This window comes from Sorex araneus, chromosome 5 (assembly GCF_027595985.1).
Source record: "Sorex araneus isolate mSorAra2 chromosome 5, mSorAra2.pri, whole genome shotgun sequence".
NCBI lineage: Eukaryota > Metazoa > Chordata > Mammalia > Eulipotyphla > Soricidae > Sorex > Sorex araneus.
This window is the reverse complement of record NC_073306.1, coordinates 138,536,044-138,554,852: the sequence shown is the minus strand read 5'-3', so window position 1 is coordinate 138,554,852 and position 18,809 is coordinate 138,536,044. Positions and strand designations below refer to the sequence as shown.

The window sequence follows — 18,809 nt, the reverse complement described above, 5'->3', positions numbered from 1 at the left end:
CCCCCAACTTTGTAAGTCACTCGGTGCCTAGGATGATTTGGCATGTGCATATACTATCATTTCTTGTGCCATCACGTCACTTCCCTTTAACTGATCTGAAGCTCTGAATTCCTCCCACACGACCACATTTCTGTAGCTTCATGCTGAGCCCTGGAACCTAACGCCTGTTCTGGGCCAACGGGCACGAGGGCATGTGGTGCTTTTAGCAGGAACGAGGGATGGACTCGGTGAGACAACAGGGAGCTCAAGCATGGCATTCTCTGAGGGGACCTTGTGGGTGACTGCACAGGTTCCGGAGGGCGGGGTGGGACCCTCTGGGCTGCCCTGGTGTTTTCCAGAAACCCGGATCACACATGGTGAACTTCTGCATCCACTTAGGTCCCGGGAACTGTCACCTCGACTAGCGTCTCATGCTGCCTGTCTCCCGCCCACCGTGAGGGCGCGTGAGCCGGGAGCCACGGGAAGCGTGAATAACTCTCCAGACTCGGACTCTTTGCTCACGTTTAATTTTTATTTGATTTTTTAATGCTTCACAAGACAATATTCATTTCATTTGTTTCATTTATTTCATTTGCTTCATTTCTTTTATTTCTTTTATTTCTGTTTGCTGCTTTTATTTAAATTTTTACTCAAAGAGAGAGGGAACATTTGTGGCCTTTTTCTTTTTCTTTTTCTTTTTCTGTAGGCCGCCTTAAGCTTACTAAATTTGGAATATTCAAGCAAGCGAGAGGGAAGGAGGGGGTTTTCGCAAAATCACTTCGGGGGACGGAAAGGTTGGCGTTGTCAACCATGCCCTATGGTGGGTGGTCGACTGCGTGTACGTTTCACTCTTAATTGTGCTTAAGGCTTCTTTAAATTTGGGGTTCCCCTCTTACAGCAGCTCGTACTGGCGCAGGTGCATGCGCTGGATGATGTCGCGGCAGTCGTTGAACACGCGGCGGATGTTCTCGGTGTCCACAGCGCAGGTGAAGTGCGGGTAGCAGTAGTGGCGCCCGTCTCCGCTGGCAGTGCTGATTCTCTGCGGCACGGGCACGGGCCCCGTCAGACCCCGGGACACGGGCACCCACCAGGGGACACAGGGGGACTCGCCCAAGAGAGGTGGACACCCAGGGGACACCCAGGGGGACTCGCCCCGAGAAGGATGCTCAGGGGACATGGGGGAACGCTCGGGACACGGGGGAATGCTCAGGGGACACAGGGGGATGCTCAGGGGACACAGGGGGACTCGCCCCCGGGCCACCCCAGGTCAGTCCCAGGCGGGGCAAGGCGGAGGAAGGCCAGTCTCGACTCACCAGGAATTCGTCGCGGATGAAGTACTTGGCCCGGGTCACGCGTGGATCCTCGCCGGGCTCAGGAGTAGCTGCAAAGGGTACAGAGCTCGAGTTAGTCGGGGGGAGTGGCTGGGTGGGGCGGGCTGGCCCCCAGCCGGGGCCGTGCGCGGCACTCACCATCCTCAGGAGTAGTGTAGCGAGCGAACTCGGGAAAGTAGTCCTCGATCTTCGACTTTCCAGCGAGGACCTTCTCAGCAAGCAGGTCTTGCTTGTTGAGGAAGAGAATCACGGAGATGGTGCGCAGCCATCTGCGGGGACCGGGAGTCAGCAGGGGCCGCCCGCCCGCCCGCCTGCACCCACCCTGCAGCCCCGGGACCCCCCAAACCTGTTGTTCCAGATGCTCTTGAAGAGGTTCAGTGCCTCCTGCAGCCGGTTGGTCTGGTTGTCCTCCCGGATGACCATGTTGTAGCTGCTGCTGGCCACCACGAAGATGATGGCAGTCACATCTTCAGCACAGAGAGAGCGAGACACGTTAGAGGCCTGGCCCAGCCCCCAGCCCCCAGCCCCGCCGCCCAGCCCCGCAGGCCCAGGACTGACCATTGAAGCACTGGATCCACTTGCGGCGCTCATCGCGCTGGCCGCCCACATCGAACATGCTGCGGGCAGAGAGACAGTGTCCGTCACCGCCCGTCCCGCCCCCGGGCCCCAGGCGGGCGAGAGGCCTTTCCCGGGGAAAAGAGCCTCCACTTACTGGAAGTTCACTTTGTCCACCTGGAACTTGGTCTCGAAGATTCCAGAGGTCAGGACGCGGCAGCGCAGCAGGTCCTGGAACAGAGCGTGGCTCAGTGGGGGCTCCCCGTGCCCACCCTCCGGCACCCACGGAGCCCCCTTGGGGGCGGGGGGGGCCCGACAGTGGCCGCCCGGGCTCACCTGGTCGCTGGGCACGTAGTCGGCCTGCTTGATCACATCGATCTTGTCCAGGAAGCTGGGAGGGGCAGAGGCACACAGTGGTCAGCGGGATGGGCCGGGCGAGGAGGCCCGGGGGTGAGGTGGGGGGGCTCTGCACGGACTGGGCCTGGGGCCTGCGCGGTTCTGTGTGTGCTTCCCAGTGAGACATTTTAGAATTGACTAAAAAAGTTCCAGGAGCCAAACTGCTGAGCTGCTTCCTCCTTCCGTTTTCTCACGTAAAAGCAGCGCCGGGACCCCGGCCCGCCCCTGGAGACCCCGGGCTGCGCGCCTTTAAGAGTCTCCCTTACCGAGGGGACAAAGGAGGTGGCCCCAGGGAGGCCCCTCGAGCCCCAGCCACCCCGAGCAGGAAGCAAGCACAACGTTCCCTTCCGTTCTAGTTACTCCATGGAAGAAGAACACTCCACAAGCAAATGTTTTAGTTAAAAAGAATCAACCAGTCGATCAAACCCCGTAGCCCTCTGAGGCTCAGGGCCCCCCCCACCCCCGGGGCGGCGGGCGGGGGTCTCAGCTCCCTGGGCTGGGCTGGCGCGCGGGGAAAGGCCCTTTCTGGGAAAGCCTGGGCACATGCCACATGGGAAATCCACGTAAAAGCCAGTTTCTCCTGAGGAGGGGGGGCGGGGCGGGCTGAGATTTTTACAGTTTTAGGGGGACGGCTCTTGGCGGAGGCCCAAGGGAGGAAGGAAAGTCTATTTAAAGAGATTCTATAAGGCCCCCCGCCCCCACCCCCTTCCTTCTCGCCAGTTTCGAGTCGGTCCGGCGCGCGGAGGCCACACAAACTTGCCCAATCAGGCTCACATTACAGCGCCAGGCCAGAAATAGCGCCCCAGCCGCCGGGCCGCCGGCACGTTACCATGGCAACAGAACCGCAGCTCTATAAATAGATCCTCGGCACCAAATCTTGTGAGCGAGACATCTGGAGTAGGGCCAGCCAAACCCCAGCTCAACAAATAAAAATAGGAGCTTAAGGAACGGGCAGGGGACCAGTCTCCGCACGGAAGGCGCAGGGCAGGACGCGCCCCGGCGGCCACGCCCACCACGGCAGGGAGGACGGCTGAAAAGTTCTGAGTCGGGTGCTCCTCCTCCTCCCCCCCCCCGCCCCCGCCCCAAGCGTCGGAAGGCTGTCCAGAACCCCGCGAAGGTGGCCATGTCCAGGGAGTTACGGGAGGGGCTCCACGTTGCTCCAGCAGCGTTTTCCTGGAGGGCTGCAGGCGGGGAACCGGGCCAGGGCGCCTTGCAGCCGGCTGCCCCGGCCGCTCCTGCTCTACCTGCGCTCCTGACTCGCATCCAAAACACCAACCGAAACAATTCCAGGATTTCCATTTGTTTTGCGGGACTATAATTAGCACTTCCAGCTTTTAGTTCGAACTTTGGAGAAAATCTGGGAGCTCCTTGGGGCAGGGCTGGGGGCTGGGCGGGAGGCGCTTTTCCTGCTCCTTGAGACAGCCGCCGCCTCTGCTGGGCCAGTGAGCCACGGAGCGGCCACTGGGCGACACCTGAAAGGGCTGAGCCCCTGCGGTGGCGGGGATTTGGGGTCTGCTCTCCGGCCCGGGGGGCTGGCTGAAATGCCCTCACAGTGTCTCCGGTGTGGGTGTCCCCCGGACTCCCACCTCCGGCAGACACGGCAAATACTGGCTCCCCAGGGCCGAGGAGGCAAAGCTCTATCTCCAGTGCTCCTCCGATTACTCTTACCAAGTGTGAGAAGTGCCCTGTCTGCCTGCAAGTGCTCAGAGGTCAATGCAATTAGTTATTCAAGCTCATTAATTACGAGCAGCAAGTAATTATTGCTTTTCTCCAACCGGCACTAACTGTTCCTAGGAAACCCCGTCACTGCACTAAAATGTGCACCTCCGGGCGCCCTCCCACCACGGGACACGCTAGGCCTTTGGCGTAGCCGGGGGCAGCTGCGCGCTGCAGGCTGGAAGGAGCACTTACTACTGAGCACAGTCGATCAGCTGGTACTCATTGGAGCGCTCGTAGCAGGCGCGCACGCCCTCATCCTCCCACAGAGCCTTGGCGTGCTCGTAGAATTCCTGGAAGTGAGCAGAAGGGGGGACAGTGAGGCAGGAGGGCGTGGCAGAGGACACCGGGCACCTCCGTGACCTGGGGGCAGGGGCGAGACCCCCTCGCTCGCCCCGTCGAGTCATGCTCAGGTGCTGGGTGCCTCCGAGGGGTGAATCCCTGCCCTGGGCTCACCGGGAAGGGGGGGTCTCGGGGAATGCCCCCCACTGCGGGAAGGAGCCAGGGAGCTGGTGGATGCTCGCGCAGGGACCAGCTCATCTGCGCTCAGGGCTCTGCCAGTGAGTGATTCAGTGTTGGGGAAACAAGGACTTTCATTTGTCAAATGTGCTGGGACTAAATCTTCCAGGAAAATTTGAATTTTACAAAATAACATTATGATGGGGCGTGGCGTTCCCCGCCCCTCCCTCCCATAGGAATCCTTGAGGAGGAGAATCAAAGGTCGGTGGGAGTGTGAAGCTCAGGTCTGGGGGGCAAATGGGCTTTTCCCTAAAGCCCCCTGGTCAGGACTGGCTTCTTCCCACTGGAAAGGAGGACGGGACGGGCTGTGTTCACTGCCAGAGTTACCCTCACACCCGCATCTCAACTCCCTCTCCACCTGAGCTCCCGAGGAAGGCTGTGGCCAAGCCCATTCCAAGCTCACACACACAGTCCCACAACGCCTGACAAAAGGCAACAATAACTCATTGTTTGACCTGCACACAAACCCTTCCCTTCCTGGCGGCCTCCCCCCAGGCAGGGGGTGTCTGAGTCCCTAGACACTTCTTGAGGCAGCACCTTGCCAGCTGGTGGAGGCACAATTTAGGTGAAAGAGTGTGTGTGAGTGTGAATGTGTGTGTGTGTGTGTGTGTGTGGTGAGAAAGAGTGCATCTGCCCCAAAGCGCAGGGAACTCAAGATTAAATGAGAAACTGCTTCACGTCCCAAGTGTCCCTTTACAGAAGCCAGAGCTGGCCTCCTCGCTGTCTCCGGACCCTCGCCATGGGCGAGCTGGACAATCAGCACTGTGTGCCACACTCCACGGCTTTGTGCTTGTCATGGTTGTGTCTGAGGGCACGGTGACAGTGGCCACGACTCGGGACCTTCCCCTCGTAAGGGCTGTCTTAGTCAAGGGGGCCCCCCGGGGGAGTGGAGGGCCGCAGGGCAGACCCCCGTGGCACAGCCCCTGAGGTCACAGGGGTCCCCAGCCCCCCAGGGGACGGCCCCTGTGCTGCCGGGGTGACGCGAGGGGGCCGAGCTTACGGGAGGGAAGTCAAAGTCAGGCACGTTCATCACGCTCAGGATGTAGTCCACGCGGAACTGGTTCTCGGGGTTGGCCAGCTCCACGGGCGGCACCAGACTGCTCATGGCGGCCACGATGGTCTGCAAGGGGGAGAGCGGTCAGGCCGGGGCCTGCGGGAGGGGCCGGCGGGGCGGGAGGGGGGCTGGGCACCTACTTCAATGGCCTCTTTCAGGTTGTTTTTGATGTCCTGCACTTTGGTGGCCTTCTCACTACAGTGGGATTGAAAAGAGAGACATCATATGGCACCTCGTCAAGGCAGCCCGGCTCCAAGCACAGTACTCTGTCCTCGCAGGCGTGGTGGGGGCAGGTGGCGCGGACCCGAGCCCTGGACCAAAGGCTTCAAATCCCAACTGCCCAGATGTGTCCCAGGGACACGCCCGGTGCGGGCCAATTAGCAAGCTGGCATCGAGGCGAGTTGGCGTGATTGAGGTGGCTACTGTACCAGGTGGCGGGGCTGCACGCCCACACGCCCTGCAGGGTGTCCTCAAGGCTCTCCTGGACCTGGGGGGTGGGGCAGGCACGGGTGTCCCGGGCAGTACCCAGGTTGGGGGAGGGACCGCGCCCACAGGTGGTTGCTCGTTTCCACGGCAAACACAGGGCTCGATGGCCATGATTATTATTATTATTATTATGGTTCCTTTATGACAACAGTCCAGGCAGGACAAGGGCTGTGAGTGCCATGAAGCTGGCCCCGGGTCCCTGGCTCTGAGGGGGCAAGCCTGTGGGGGGGAGGGGCTCTCGGTTTGCCGCCTAGTTCCATCTTGTGCCTCTGGGCCCAGGAACATTGTTTGTAGCCGGGGGCTACGCGGCACGAGTGACACGCTTTGGTGTCTGGGGACCCCAACGGGTGCATGTATGACTCCAGCCAGCAAGAACTGTTTCGGGGACGCCCTGCTTAAGGGGCAGGCAGGCAGGCTTCTGGGAGGTGTGCTGGGGGGTACAAACCCCACTTGGCCGCCCGTGGAGAGTCCCCCTGCAATGCTGCGTCGGGCTCCTGGCTCACCAGGACAGATTAGGGCCCCCTCAGATGTGGAAACTGAGGCAGTGTGGTAGGGCCTGAGCCCTGGGGGGTGGGGCGGGGGGAGCTGATAGTCTCTGTGTTGCTGAAAAGCCACCTTTGAGGTTCCTTAACGTTTCCACGGGGTCCCTGACGTGCAGAGGCAGAGGCGGAGGGAGAGCCCGAGTCGGGGACAGAGTTAAGAGTTCAGGAAATGGGGAGGTTAAGAGCAGCCGCGGAGTGGGAGGCAGTTAGTAAGGTGGGGGCCGGGGACCCGCTGGGGTGGGGGCATGCACGCGCCTGCCTGTCACCCTACCTGGACCCTGAAGGTAAGTTTCTCCAGACTCACTCCCTTCACCCCAAGCGGCTGAGGTGGGGGCCGAGGAGCCAGCTCCCGCCCGTGGGGGGCGCCAGGGGCAGAATCCACAAGGGCCCCACAGCCCAGAGGGCCTGGGCAGGGTGGCTAGTGGGGGGCGCAGAGTCTGAGCTGCGACTGAAATCTAGAACCACTTCCAGCCTGGCCCGGGGCGGGGTGTGTGCGAGGGTCCTTATTCAGACCCCAGGAGCACTGCCCGAGTGTGAATCGGCTCCGGATGCAGCTTCCCTAACAGCCTGCGGGCGGCCCACGCCCAGTCCTTACAGCAAAACAAAAGGCCCCAGGCTCCTCTGTCATGGAGATGCGCAGAGCGGCTGGGGGTGAAAGTCCTGTGTGTGTGGGAGGGGGGTGTCCCCCAGCCCGTGTGCTGGGAGACAGGGGCTCCCGGAGCCAGGCGCTTTCATTCAGTTTGAAATTTCCGTCTAAGTGGTAGTATGGTAATTGGAAAACTTCCAGGCTCAGATAGGAATATTTTGAGAACTTGCTCAGTATTCATCTACGTATGTGAATAGGTGTGGGAGTAGATCAAGTATGAAACAGCTAAAATAGAAGTCTAAAATCTAATTCGGGCGTGTAATACTAAAACATAAAATCCTTCCATTGAAGCGATTACTATGTCGATGGAGGATTCTCCCGGGGATGGCCTATCACCGTTTGTACTACCACTTAATGAGCTCAGCGCTGATTGTGAAACTCCGAGAAAACTCCTAACTCCCTCCTAACTCCTCAGATGTCTCAAAAGCACTTAAAGCCAAAACATAATTAATTGCTCGAATTCTGACAAAAACTTTCAGGCTGGAAGTGGCTGGGGTGGGGTGGGTCCCCCCCTCAGGCGGGTGAGTGTCGGCCCCACCCCCCAGCCCAGGCAAGTGTCGAGGAAGGGCGCGGGTGAGGTCAGTTCAGTGCTTTTGTGGGGAAAGACAGACAAAAGAAGGAAGACAGAAGACCAGGAGACAGACGCTGGATACAGGGGTTGCTGAGACATGCAGAGAATTTTTATTTGTCACGTATTAGTTACTCCTTATCGCGCTGGCAGAGCAGAGTCAGACAGATGCAGGCGAGGAATTAGTGGGGTTCGGGGGTGAAGCACAGGGTCTAGGAATCAGGTGGTTCTTAAGGGCTTGTCAAGTGTCTCAAATGCCAACTTTTGGTACAGTAGGACAGTCAATCACCCTCACATAGATGCCTCTGGGGGGGCGCTTGGACTCTTTGTTGCCAATCAGGGATATAACATGACACTGTTGCCAATTAGGGATTTTTCTTACATTAAGAATTTTTTTTGTTGTAGTTTTTTTTTTTTTTGAGGAGGGGGTTGTTTTTTTCAGTTATCACCAGCAGTGAGGAGACAGGCCCATCCCCCCCCCATAACAGAACAGTATTCTTATTAGAAGTTCCTAAGTCAGGAAATTCCAGCATGCAAAGTGGGATAGGACAGAGCCGGGAAGATGAGAGATTGGAGTCACCATCTAGGGGTAATAAGTTCTAAAAAAAACAGATGAACAAACATGTGTCAGTCACTTCGCCCGGAGCCCTTGGCCCCGCCCTCCCGGCCTCCGCTGAGCTTCCTCGAAGATGCCCCAGGAGCGGCCCAGGCCCAGCCCTCCCCTTCGCTAAGGGCGCTGGACAGGCGAGCGGAGCTGGAATGGGCTACACCTGCAGCATGCGTGTCTGCATATGCACACATGTGTGCACGCGTGTCTCCATGTTGGCGTGCCTGTGCACACAAGTCTGTGGGTCTGTGTGTGCACATGTGTGCATGTCTGAGTGGGGGTGAAGGGCCTGGAAAAAAATCATCCGATGACAAGTGGGGAGCAAAGTCACCGCCTGTCAGCTATCATAAAATGCCCTGGATTAAAGCTCACATGAGCATGTTTACAGACCGGCAGGTCTTTGAGATCATTCTTAACGATGACCACGGTGTTGAGGCTTTTAATTTTCCCCCACCCCAAACTTAAGGGTGGTCCAGCACTGTTCATTTAAAAAAAAAAAAGCAATTGGAAGACCAAAAAAATTTTAGAAGTCCAAATTTTTAAAATCAGATGACCCCTGGGTAGATGAAATTTAGCAAAGAGTTTTAAAACCAAGTGGCCGATTCAAATGGAGAACTGGGGGCGAGCAGAAACCATGGGGGGGGACACAGGGGTCTTAGGACCACGCACCACTGCTCCAATGAGCTGCAGCCTTGCCCCAGGTGGACGGAACCAAGCTTTAAGAATGGGGGTGGGGGAAGTGTGTGTGAGTGCATGTGAATGCGTGTGTGTGTGTGAGAGTGTGAGTGTGTGTGTGTGTGAGAGAGAGAGAGAGACAGAGACAGAGAGGGAGAGGGAGAGAGAGAGGGGAAGAAGAGAGAGGAGAGAGAGAGAGAGACACTCCAACAGCACTGGAGCTGCCTCAGGGTGAGACCCTTTGTGTCGGTTGCAAGAGGACTAGGATGGCTGGTGGCCCTTAAGTGATCTGTGTTCTTCCCGGGACGCTGCCCTCAGTCTCCCAGTCTGATCTTCATGTTTGTCTGCTTGTTCAACAGTTTCTCTGGCTCTGCGTGTGCCTACCCATCGCTGTTGCTCCTTGCAGCCTGCGCGTCGTCTCCGCCGCCCCTTTTAAAGAGAGATGGAAAGCTCACCTAGTCTGCACGCGAGCGGCCCGCAGCCTCTCCACATGCCTAGCCACGGCCGCCGTCCTCCCGCCGGGCTGGCAGCCCGCTGGGACCGCGGCGGCCGTGGAGGGAAGGTCCCACACCTTCGCTGCCGCGCTAGCACCGTCTCCGGAGACCGTGCCGGGGCACGGGAGGGACCGATAATTATTTTCTTGTGCTTTCGCTAAATGTACATGCACCGGGGAGCTCGGGCGGTGATTCCTCTCTCAGCTCCTTGGAGACTGCACACCGGCTCCTGATTCCCGCCAAGCTCCCATCTCCGCACCGTCACGGCCGACCCCGAGGCGGCCCGTGACTCGGGCTCCTGGTGTCCAGGTGCGATTATTCATGTCCCCCTTCTTACTGGGCATGAAGCTACTTAGCAATTTCATAAATCATTGTTCCCCACGAATTATCGATTTCAAACTGTGTCTGAACCTGGAGGGGCAAAAAAACAAATCCCACTACCCCGGACCCCCCAGCCCCAGCCTCTTGGCCGGGGACTCCCACAAGGAGGCAGGAAGGGCGACGGGGAGCTAAACCTTGGTAATTGATTTGGTAATTGATCTGTCATTGATTAGCTAAGTGACCAACCTCTTAGCTGCTCCGGCTCTGCTGGTAAGGAAGGGTTATTAGTGCTGTACTAAGAAAATCGGCATTGACCTCAGATTGTTCTGAAGGTCAGATGAATATCACTCTAAAATTGTCACCAGCGCAGTTTTTGGGTGTTAATGCAAATTTCACAGCACAGCCTTGCCCCAACAAAGCGGCCCTCTGCGGGGGGAGGGTGGGAGGAAAAGGCTCAGCAGGCACTGAGCCCCCCGGGGTCGGGTAGATGGACGTCACCATTTTAGGGAATTCCCAGTTAAGAAGGAAACCACTTTTGTTGCAATACCGCAGTGAGGAAAAAGAAAAATAGGAGGCTCTGTTGGATGAGATAAAAATAAGGCTTCTACACTCACGCGAAGAATTCCCCTGCATGCCACTTTCACAGGCTAAATTTAACAGCCCGGAGCCGACTACCTATGGTCCCCTCTTCAAAGCACACTGGGAATGTGTCTTCCTCTTTTTAAAAACAGGAGAGACAAAAACGCCTCGTCTGCAAAACAGGCAGGGGCTCGATGGCTTACAGGGAAGACTCCTCGCTCTAAAAAGTTAAGAGAATTAGGGAATCTATGGAGGACTTCAAGGACATTTTATCTTACATTGAACTCGGTGGCTTGGGCTACCAGCTGTGCTGTTCATTCAGCGCTGTCAGCTATGCCCAGTTTTAAATGAAGTGTTTATCTGGCGGGTACATGATCAAATGATATTATTATTATTATTACTATTATTATTATTATTATCTCCCTGGAAAATTGCAGAGGGAAAAATATGGGAAAAAATTTTTGTTTTAATTGCAATAGTCAGAAGTTCATTTCATTTTCTTGATGGGGGGGCATGTTTAATCAACATGATCTATGACGGATCTTTACAGAGACGGGTGTCAGGAATGAAGAGTTTCAGAATTGGGCTCCTGCCAAATGAAGGTGACTTATTTAATTAACAGCATATATAGATATGCATATTTGATAGCCTCACCGGATAGATTAATAAAAATTGATAAACTTTTTGAATTTAAAATGATAAAGTCTTGAATTCAAGGTGAAAGCACAAGAGGGCATTCGAAACTAAAATGCCCATTTGCACGGTGATGTCATCCTTCTCTTAATCCCCCACCCATGAATCCAGGAATTCTAGAATTTTCCATAAAGAGCCGCCTCTGCAGTATACCCCTCGCCCGGGGTGAAGGAACAGTGTCCTCCCTGGTGCTTCGAAGGGGCCGGCGCCATTTTTTCTGGGGTGCATAACTAAATTAAAGCCGTGCCGCCCGGACGCCGTCCCCACCTTGGGAAGGAATGGCGGAGGAAGGATAAATTTCTCATGGGACCCAGTTAACAGAAGGGACCGGGGCTGCCACCAGCTAGTCATGGCGGCTGGGTCTCTGCAGTCTTGCCAGTGGGTCTATTTTGCTTTGTTCCAAGGGTTTTGGGACGGGAGAATTGGGGTCTGGGGGAGAGAGCAAGCCCCCTACTTGAATGTGCATTCCTCATGGAAAGAACGACCCCCACACCTCCCCCTGCCTGTGCGTCCACCTTTCCTCTCTCTTCTCTGCGGTACATCAAGATGCCTAGAAGGACTTTTCAAAGGCAAAAATCGCCTCTGGATGCGCCAGAAGAACCGGCTCCCCGTCTTTGCATCACGGACACAGTTCCTTTCTTTGGGGGCAAGACGACTGATTTTTGAAAAAAAAAAAAAACGATTGGCCCAAAATGTTCATTCCAAAGGGGTGGAAATTTAGGACTTTGTTGCCACCGGTGCCTTTTCTAAGTTTGTTTGGGGGGAGACTGGTGCGGGAACAAAGGTGTCGTCAATTGTCTAAAACACCCTGCACTGGTGCGCTGCGCCAAAGGGGCGGGGGGACCTCTGCAGTGGTCAGCGCGGCTGACAAAGGGGCCGCCAGCCCATCAGCCATGTCGCAGACACTGCGCCAAAACCTGCCGCAGACGCCCCATGTGTGACTCTGGCGGCTGTGACTAGTTTCTGCACCAGGAGTGGAAGGAGGGGGTGGGAATCCCTCAAGAACTCTTCCCAAGGGCTTTCTAATATGTAGGGTGGAGGATGAAGGGGAAATGGTCTCCCGGCGCTGCCTACTCTCCCTGCAGGTCAGCGTAAGCGCGCACTGCCCGGCTCACATTTGACACTTACTCTCCATTAAACCCATTAACATGCAGGATCCTCATCTGCTTCACAATGGTGCTTTTACCAGATTCTCCGGCACCTAGAAAATGAAAGTAAGTCTCAGGTTATGAAGGAGGCACTTCACACACTGGGCAGGGGCAGGCCAGCTGTTTCTTTTCCACTGAAACAAACGCAAAACAACAGAACATCGGCACACACAATAGACATGTTGGCACGGCACACACAATAGACATTTCGGCGCAAGAAAAAATGGAATAAATGTCCATCAACCTGCAGTATTTCACCACCAGAGCAACAAACAAGAATTAAAGGTTTTGCTGTTTGGAATTTCCCCCCTCCCACCCTTTTTTTTTTTGGAGGGGGGGAGTGTTTTAAAATCCGCAGGTGGGGATGCAAAGGGGCAAGAAAGGAATGACGCAATTTTGTCATGGGGGGGTGGGGCGGACGGGGGAATGAATCGAGATTGAGACCGTATATCTGAATTCTTCAATGCCAGTGTCCACTGGCAAAATGCGCATCAATGTCCACAGCCACATAATTCATTGTTTGTCAGAGGTTTCATGGTTAAAATACCCAGGGTTGACACCAAGCCCCGGCCCACACCGCACTGCCGTTCGGGACAGCTTTCCCTCCCCTGGGGCTACTGAAAACGCAAAGCCCAGAACCGCGAGTTACACTGTAGCCAGCGCCCCAACACAGTATCTCTGGGAGATACATTCTCTGCAGCAGCGCGGGAGCCCTGGATTCTCTTCTTCACACACACATATTTGAAATCTCAAACCGCCCTTAGAACAGCCTCTTAACATGCAACAACTACTGTAAAAAGCATTAACAGGGCGAGACTTTCATCAGATGGAAATATATTCCTGGAAACCACGAAATTTTCAAAGATTACATGCCTTCCTCTTAACAAAAAAAAAAAAAAAAGAAAAGAAAGAAAGAAAGAAAAAAAAAACCACGACAGGCCACATGTGCCTCCATTTTAAATCACCTTTTGCTTGTGAAAACATTTCATGAGAAAAGGACTTCCACAGAGAGGAGGATTGCTATTTGCTTTTTTTCCCCCCCACTTGATTTTTCCCCCCCTTTTGGGTGGAAGGGCACGTATTCTCCCCACAATTAAGCCTTGTGAAGTTTTGCCCCCTCCCACACAAACCTACAAACCAGCTTGGTTTTTTTGTTTGTTTGTTAGTTTTTACCTGGCCCTCTCCCCCACCTTTCCCCCCCACCCTTAATGTCACTGTTTTTGCTTTACTGCCCAGATAGCAAAGCATCCCTCCTTCCCTGGCCTTCTCAGGACTCCGTGATGGGTACCTGTAAAAGTGAAAATTAGTTCTCACAGAAACATTGATTTCAAAGCACATACTATCTTAATGAGCCCCACTCATAAATGAAAATATCAGAGATTCCACGTAGAGAATATTTCAGATTCGTCAGAATCTCCACTGCTCTTATTTCAGTAGTGTCAGAATATATAACACCTCGCACTTAAGGGCACTCACAGATCCGTGCCTCAGTTTCCTCATTTTGAACTGACTGGAAACATAATGGGAGGCGGACTGTGACACAGAAGCCACAATTTTTATGTCCTTAAAATATGGTGGATTAAAGGAGCAGGAGTTGGAGTATCAAGTTTCTCTCTTTTTTTTTATTGAGGGGGGGCATCATTTGGCAGGGATGACCACTTTGAAATGCGGGCCCTCTGCAACAGGAACCCGTGTGGCCCGGCCTTGGAGAAAGGGTGATGAATGCCACCAGGCCCCTGCTGACCGAAGGCATGCTGAGCGACATACTCCAATTAAGGGGGACTTCTTAATCACTGCATAAAAGGTGTTAGAAATTTAAGGTGTATTAGCATCACACTTGTTTCAAATTAGTCTTCAGATAGTAAGGTAGCTTTCCTGGGAAAGCTTCTAGACTTTTCCAGGTTGATACTTTGAAATCAAATTATATGCATATTAATATTCATATAGCATAATTCTGCATTTAGACGTTTCAGACAAGGCCTCAACAGATGTACTGTTTATTGAAACTGCAAATGCATGACCACCAAAGAGACTCGTTTGCACTTAATTTTCTGCTTTATGTAAATCTGGACTAAGGAGAACAAAGACTTGACCCATCCAAAAAAAAAAAAAATGCAGCAAAGCAAGCAGCACCTCCCAGGAAAATCAGCTCTTTGCATGTTTAGCCTGTACCATGAACCAGGTCTGAACCTAGCAAATTCAGAAATTAGCTCAGATGGCCAAATTACTCAGGAAGTGGAAAACTTCCATGCTAATTAATGCTTGTGTAATTCTTCTGGCCATTTCAACCATTTTTTAAATGCTTTTTGTTAAATTTCCCCTCCCCCCCACGCCCCCCCCCAGCAATACCTTAAAGGGGAAAATAGGAGGAAAGGCCATCTCCTTAGAATTAACACCCCCCCAAACCCCGCCTTAAATTTTTTCGGGGGGGGGGGCGCCAGAGAGGAAAAGACAGCAATCAAGAGAAAACCCCAAACAAGCAAATGTCACTTTGACAAACAACTAATGAGCTTCTTCCCACCGCCTTCACCTGGAAAGAAAGTCGCCCCCCCGCCCCCCACGGAGCGCGAGGGCCCCCTCCCCCACTTTAAAGGACAAAAAACAAAACCCCCACGCCATTTCCAGACCAAGAAGCCATTTCCAGACAAATGTCACTCTGCAGCCCTGGCCGACCGTGTGGACCTCCCCTTCCCTCGCCCAGGGCCCAAGGTGGCGGCCCCCAGGGCCCGGCGTGCGTGTGTGCCGGGGTCCGGGAGGGTGGGGGGCCCGCGGAATTCTCCCCTCGCACGTCTGCAAGGGGAGCTTAAGGTCACCCTGCAAAAATGACGTGTCACTCGGCCTCCCCGGGCACTCGGCGCTCGCTCCATTTTCGTTTCGCCCCTTCGCTCCGTGCCCCGTCGGGCTGGCGCGGCCCGGCCTGGCCCGGGACACGTCTGCGCCGCGCGCTCCGGCGGCGGCTCCTGCCCCAAAGGCCCCGCGTCGCGCCCGGCGCCGCCCGCGCCCCTCCCCCGCGCCGCGCCCCGCGCGCGCCCCCCCCCACGGAGGCGGGTCCCCCTCCCGCGGCCCGCCGCCCCGTTTCCTGTCCCCGAAACCCTCTTTTTGTCGCAGTCTCCCCGGCTCCGGGGGACTCCCCCTCCCCCTCCCCGACGCGCGCCCGGCCCCCCCCACCCCCCGGCGGCGCGTTAGGCCTCGCGGAGCGGCGGGGACGGGCGCGGGCGTCGCGGGGCGCCGGGGCGGGGGGCGCGGCGCGCGGGGCCCCCCTTCCGGCCTCGCCCCCCGGGCCGGGCCGGCGCGGGCGGCGGGCGGGCTCGGCGCCGCGGGCCGGCGCCCCCCGCCCGGCCTTACCCAGCAGCAGCAGGCGGTGCGTGGCGCGGTAGACCTGCTTGTCCTTCTGCAGCTGCTTCTCGATCTTCTTGTTGGCCTCGCGCTGCGCCTTCTCCTCGTTGCGCTGGTCCTCGGTCTTGCTGTTCCCCAGGCAGCCCATGGCGGCGGCGGGGCGCGGCCGGGCGGCGGGCGGCGGGCCGGGCGGGCCGGAGCGGGCGGGCGGGCCGGGCGCGGGCTCGGCGGCTCGGGGAGGAGCGCGCGGGGCCGACTGCGGGGCGCGGGCCGCGGGGCGCGCGGGGCGGGCGGTGCGCTCGGACCGAGGGGAGCGCGCGGCTCCCCGCCCCTCGAGCCGGAGCCGAGGGGGCCGCTAGCGCCGCCGGGAGAGGCGGACGAGAGCAGGAGCTGCGGGAGCTGCTGCCGCCGCCGCCGCCGCCGCCGCTCTTATTGCCTCGGCCCGGGCCCCGCCGCCGCCCCGACCCAAAAGCGCCGCGGCGGGCGGGGGGAGGCGGGGGGAGGAGGAGGCGGCGGCGGCGAGGGGGGTGGAAGGAGGAGGAGGAGGAGGAGGAGGAGGGATGAGGAGCCGCGGCGGCCGCGGCGCTGGGAGGGCGGCGCGGGCGCGGGCGCGGGGGGCGCCTCCGGGGGCCTCGGGCCAAGGGGGACCCTCGGGCCGCGCCCGGCCCCGCGCCGCCCGGGCCTCGGCGGGGAGCCGCCCCCGGCCCCCCGCCCCGCGCCCCTACACCCCAGCGGCGGGGAGCCGCTCGGGCCGGGCCGCGGAGGGGGGACAGGGGGCGTCTCCGAGCCAGTGACGACCCCTCGCACGACGCCAACGCTCCACCCCCCGGGCCGCGTCGCCCAGCGGCCCCCGAGGCCGCGGGCCGTCCCCCCCGCCCCCCACCTCCTCCCGCGGGCGCCGCCGAGGGGCCAGGGTGGGCGGAAGGGGAGGGAGCGCGAGGCCCAGGCCGAGCCCGGACTTAGGAAAATTTTCGAAAAGGAGTGAGCGAGCGAGCCAGCCGCGCGAGCGTGGAAAAAAGCGAGGCGGGCAGGAACCAAAGGACAGAGCAACCGAAAACGGAAAAATGTGTCCAAACACGAACACGCACACACACTCAATGCGAATCCACACGACACGGCGATGGTGGTGGTGGTGTTTGGTGGCGGTGGTGGGGACGGGGCGTGGGGGGGGCGGCGTCAGATGAGCCGCTCGTCGCGCGCCCGGCGCCGGCCGCCCGAGCCGGGGCCGGAGCCCGAGCCGGAGCCCGAGCCGGCGGCGGCGGCGGCCGGGCCGGGGCGCGCGCGGCCCCGGCGCCGGGCGCGGCCGCCCAAGTAGGAGAAGAAGGCGCAGCCCAGGAACATTCGGAAGCAGCAGGTCGCCCCGCAGACGAAGCCGCAGCCGCGGCCCTGCTCCGTGCGCTTCTGTAGCAGGAAGTTGAGCACCCACGAGGGGCTGCGCACCGAGAACACCAGGAACACCACGAGGGGCAGGTGGGCGCTGAGCGCGCCGGCCTTCCGTGGCCCGGGCCGCCACACGACGCCCCCCACGCGCGGCGCGTTGTAGTAGGCGTCGTCCTCGTCGCCCGAGTCCGTGTCCCACTCGGCCCAGGCCCTACTCGTGCCCCCGGCGCTGGCGCCCTCGCCGCCCCCGGCGGCGCCCTCCGCGCCGGTGGTGCCGGTGGTGCCCGCGGTGCCCGCGTCGGCGTCGCGGGGATCGGGGTCGGCTTCGGGGCCCTCGGGCCCGGGGGCCGCGCGCGCCCGCCTCGCCTTCCTCTGCGCCTTCTCCAACTTCTTCCTCTCCTTCTCGCGCCTCTTCTCCTCCTTGCGGCGCTGCTCCAGCAGCTTCTTCTCCATCTTCCTGCGCTCCTTGTGGGTCAGGAACGGCTCGGGGGGCGCTGCCCGCGCCGGCGGCTCGGGGGTCCGCTCGGGCTCCGCGCTCGGTTCGGCCAGTGCCGCGGCCGCCTCGGCCGCCACCCCGGCCGCCGCGGCTGCCGCCTTCCGCTCGCTCTCGGCCGCCGCTCGGGCGCGGATCTTCAGGGCCATCTTCAGCATGGTGGCTCCGGCCCCGCGGGGCGCCCCGCCGGTCCCCGGCCTCGGGGTGGCCAGCCCCGGCGCGCCCCGTGTCGGGGCCACGGTCGGTGGTGCCGTGGCGGGGCCGCGGGGTGCGCGCGGCCGGCGGCCAAGCAGTTAGCGCCAAAACGGGACGAGCCGACGAGCGGGGGGCGAGCACACACCCCGAGAGCACCCGGCGAGCACGAGTAGCCCAAAAAGCACGGCGAAAGGGGACCCGACTCCGCGAGGGACGGTGCCCGGGGCCGGCAGCGCGCGGGGTCCCCCTCCGGCCGCTCCGGGGCTGCGGCGCCGGTACGCGCCGCAGACGGGAGGAGACGAGAGAAAAAGCGCGAGGATCGGGGGGTGCCCGGCCGCCCAGCGCCGCGGGGTCCGCAGCCGGCGGGGGTCCCGCGGCGGCACTTACACGGGAGCGAGCGGCACTCACGGGCGCGGGCCGGGCGGCCGCTCGGCAACCCCGAGCCGGGAGCCGCGAGCCAGCGCCGGGCCAGCCACCTGCCGCAGCCCGCTCCGCGGTGCCGACGCGACTGAGTGTCCCCGCCGGAGTCGGGCGCTCCTAAGCCGCCGATGACGCCCCAGCCTCTTCAGAGGACGGACCCACCGCGGTTGCCCCTATAAAGCGAAGGGGAAGCCGAAAAGTCGGGCCGGCGCGCACGCACCTTCAGGGGCCGCCGCGCCCCCCTGCGGCGTGGCGGGCACGTCGGGGGCGGCGCCCGGGTGGGTCGGGGGCGCGGGGGGCCCGGCGGCGGGGGGCGGTGGGGCGCCCTCGCCAGGGGGGCGCTCGACCCCGCCTCCCAGACCTGCCTCCCGATTTCCAGCGAGTGGTGTAGCCCTGGGCGGCGTGCAAAGTGTGCGACGTTGGCGGCGGCGGCGCCCGTGCGCGCCTCTTACCTCCCGCTCCCCGGCCCGCGCGGCGCCGCGCCGCCGCCCGCCCTCCCCGGCGCGCGCCCCCGGCCAACGCGGGCCCCGGGCGCGGGGGGCGAGGTGTGGGCGCATGCGGGGCCCGGGCGCGGCGGCGGCGGCGGCGCGGTGTCCTGGCGCGGCGGGGTCCCGGGCGTCCGGGGCGTCGCGGTGGGCTCTGCAAGCAAAGGAGAAGTAGTTTAGGACACGCGGGT

The 18,809-nt window shown here is 59.6% G+C and overlaps 1 protein-coding gene across 9 annotated transcripts; it reads right to left on the bottom strand.

The window, feature by feature from the left end:
- Positions 1–490: 490 nt before the first annotated feature.
- On the bottom strand, positions 491–18,254 carry LOC101539470 (guanine nucleotide-binding protein G(s) subunit alpha). Of its 9 annotated transcripts, none has more exons than XM_055137402.1 (13): positions 18,101–18,254; positions 12,290–12,362; positions 9,459–9,503; positions 5,691–5,745; positions 5,497–5,616; positions 4,173–4,270; positions 2,202–2,256; positions 2,023–2,096; positions 1,869–1,927; positions 1,657–1,777; positions 1,449–1,579; positions 1,293–1,360; positions 491–1,018 (listed from the first exon to the last, which is right to left on the bottom strand). In XM_055137402.1, exons 2-13 carry the CDS (start codon positions 12,322–12,324, stop codon positions 872–874), a joined length of 1,008 nt encoding a protein of 335 aa, XP_054993377.1. In that variant the 5' UTR covers positions 12,325–12,362; positions 18,101–18,254; the 3' UTR covers positions 491–871. The 9 variants fall into 9 exon arrangements, with proteins under 9 accessions (XP_054993377.1, XP_054993374.1, XP_054993382.1 ...); XM_055137399.1 differs by lacking the exon at positions 18,101–18,254 and adding an exon at positions 15,655–15,812; XM_055137407.1 differs by lacking the exon at positions 18,101–18,254 and adding an exon at positions 15,123–15,253.
- Positions 18,255–18,809: the final 555 nt, after the last annotated feature.

Bases quoted from the DNA above. Each gene is read 5' to 3' on its own strand.
- LOC101539470 (XM_055137399.1), bottom strand. From the start codon at position 15,793: ATGGGCTGCCTGGGGAACAGCAAGACCGAGGACCAGCGCAACGAGGAG. The intron at 1,778-1,868 runs GTCAGTCCTGGG...TCTGTGCTGAAG, and splicing joins GTGGATCCAGTGCTTCAATG to ATGTGACTGCCATCATCTTC. The intron at 1,580-1,656 runs GTTTGGGGGGTC...CGGTCCCCGCAG, and splicing joins AAGAGCATCTGGAACAACAG to ATGGCTGCGCACCATCTCCG.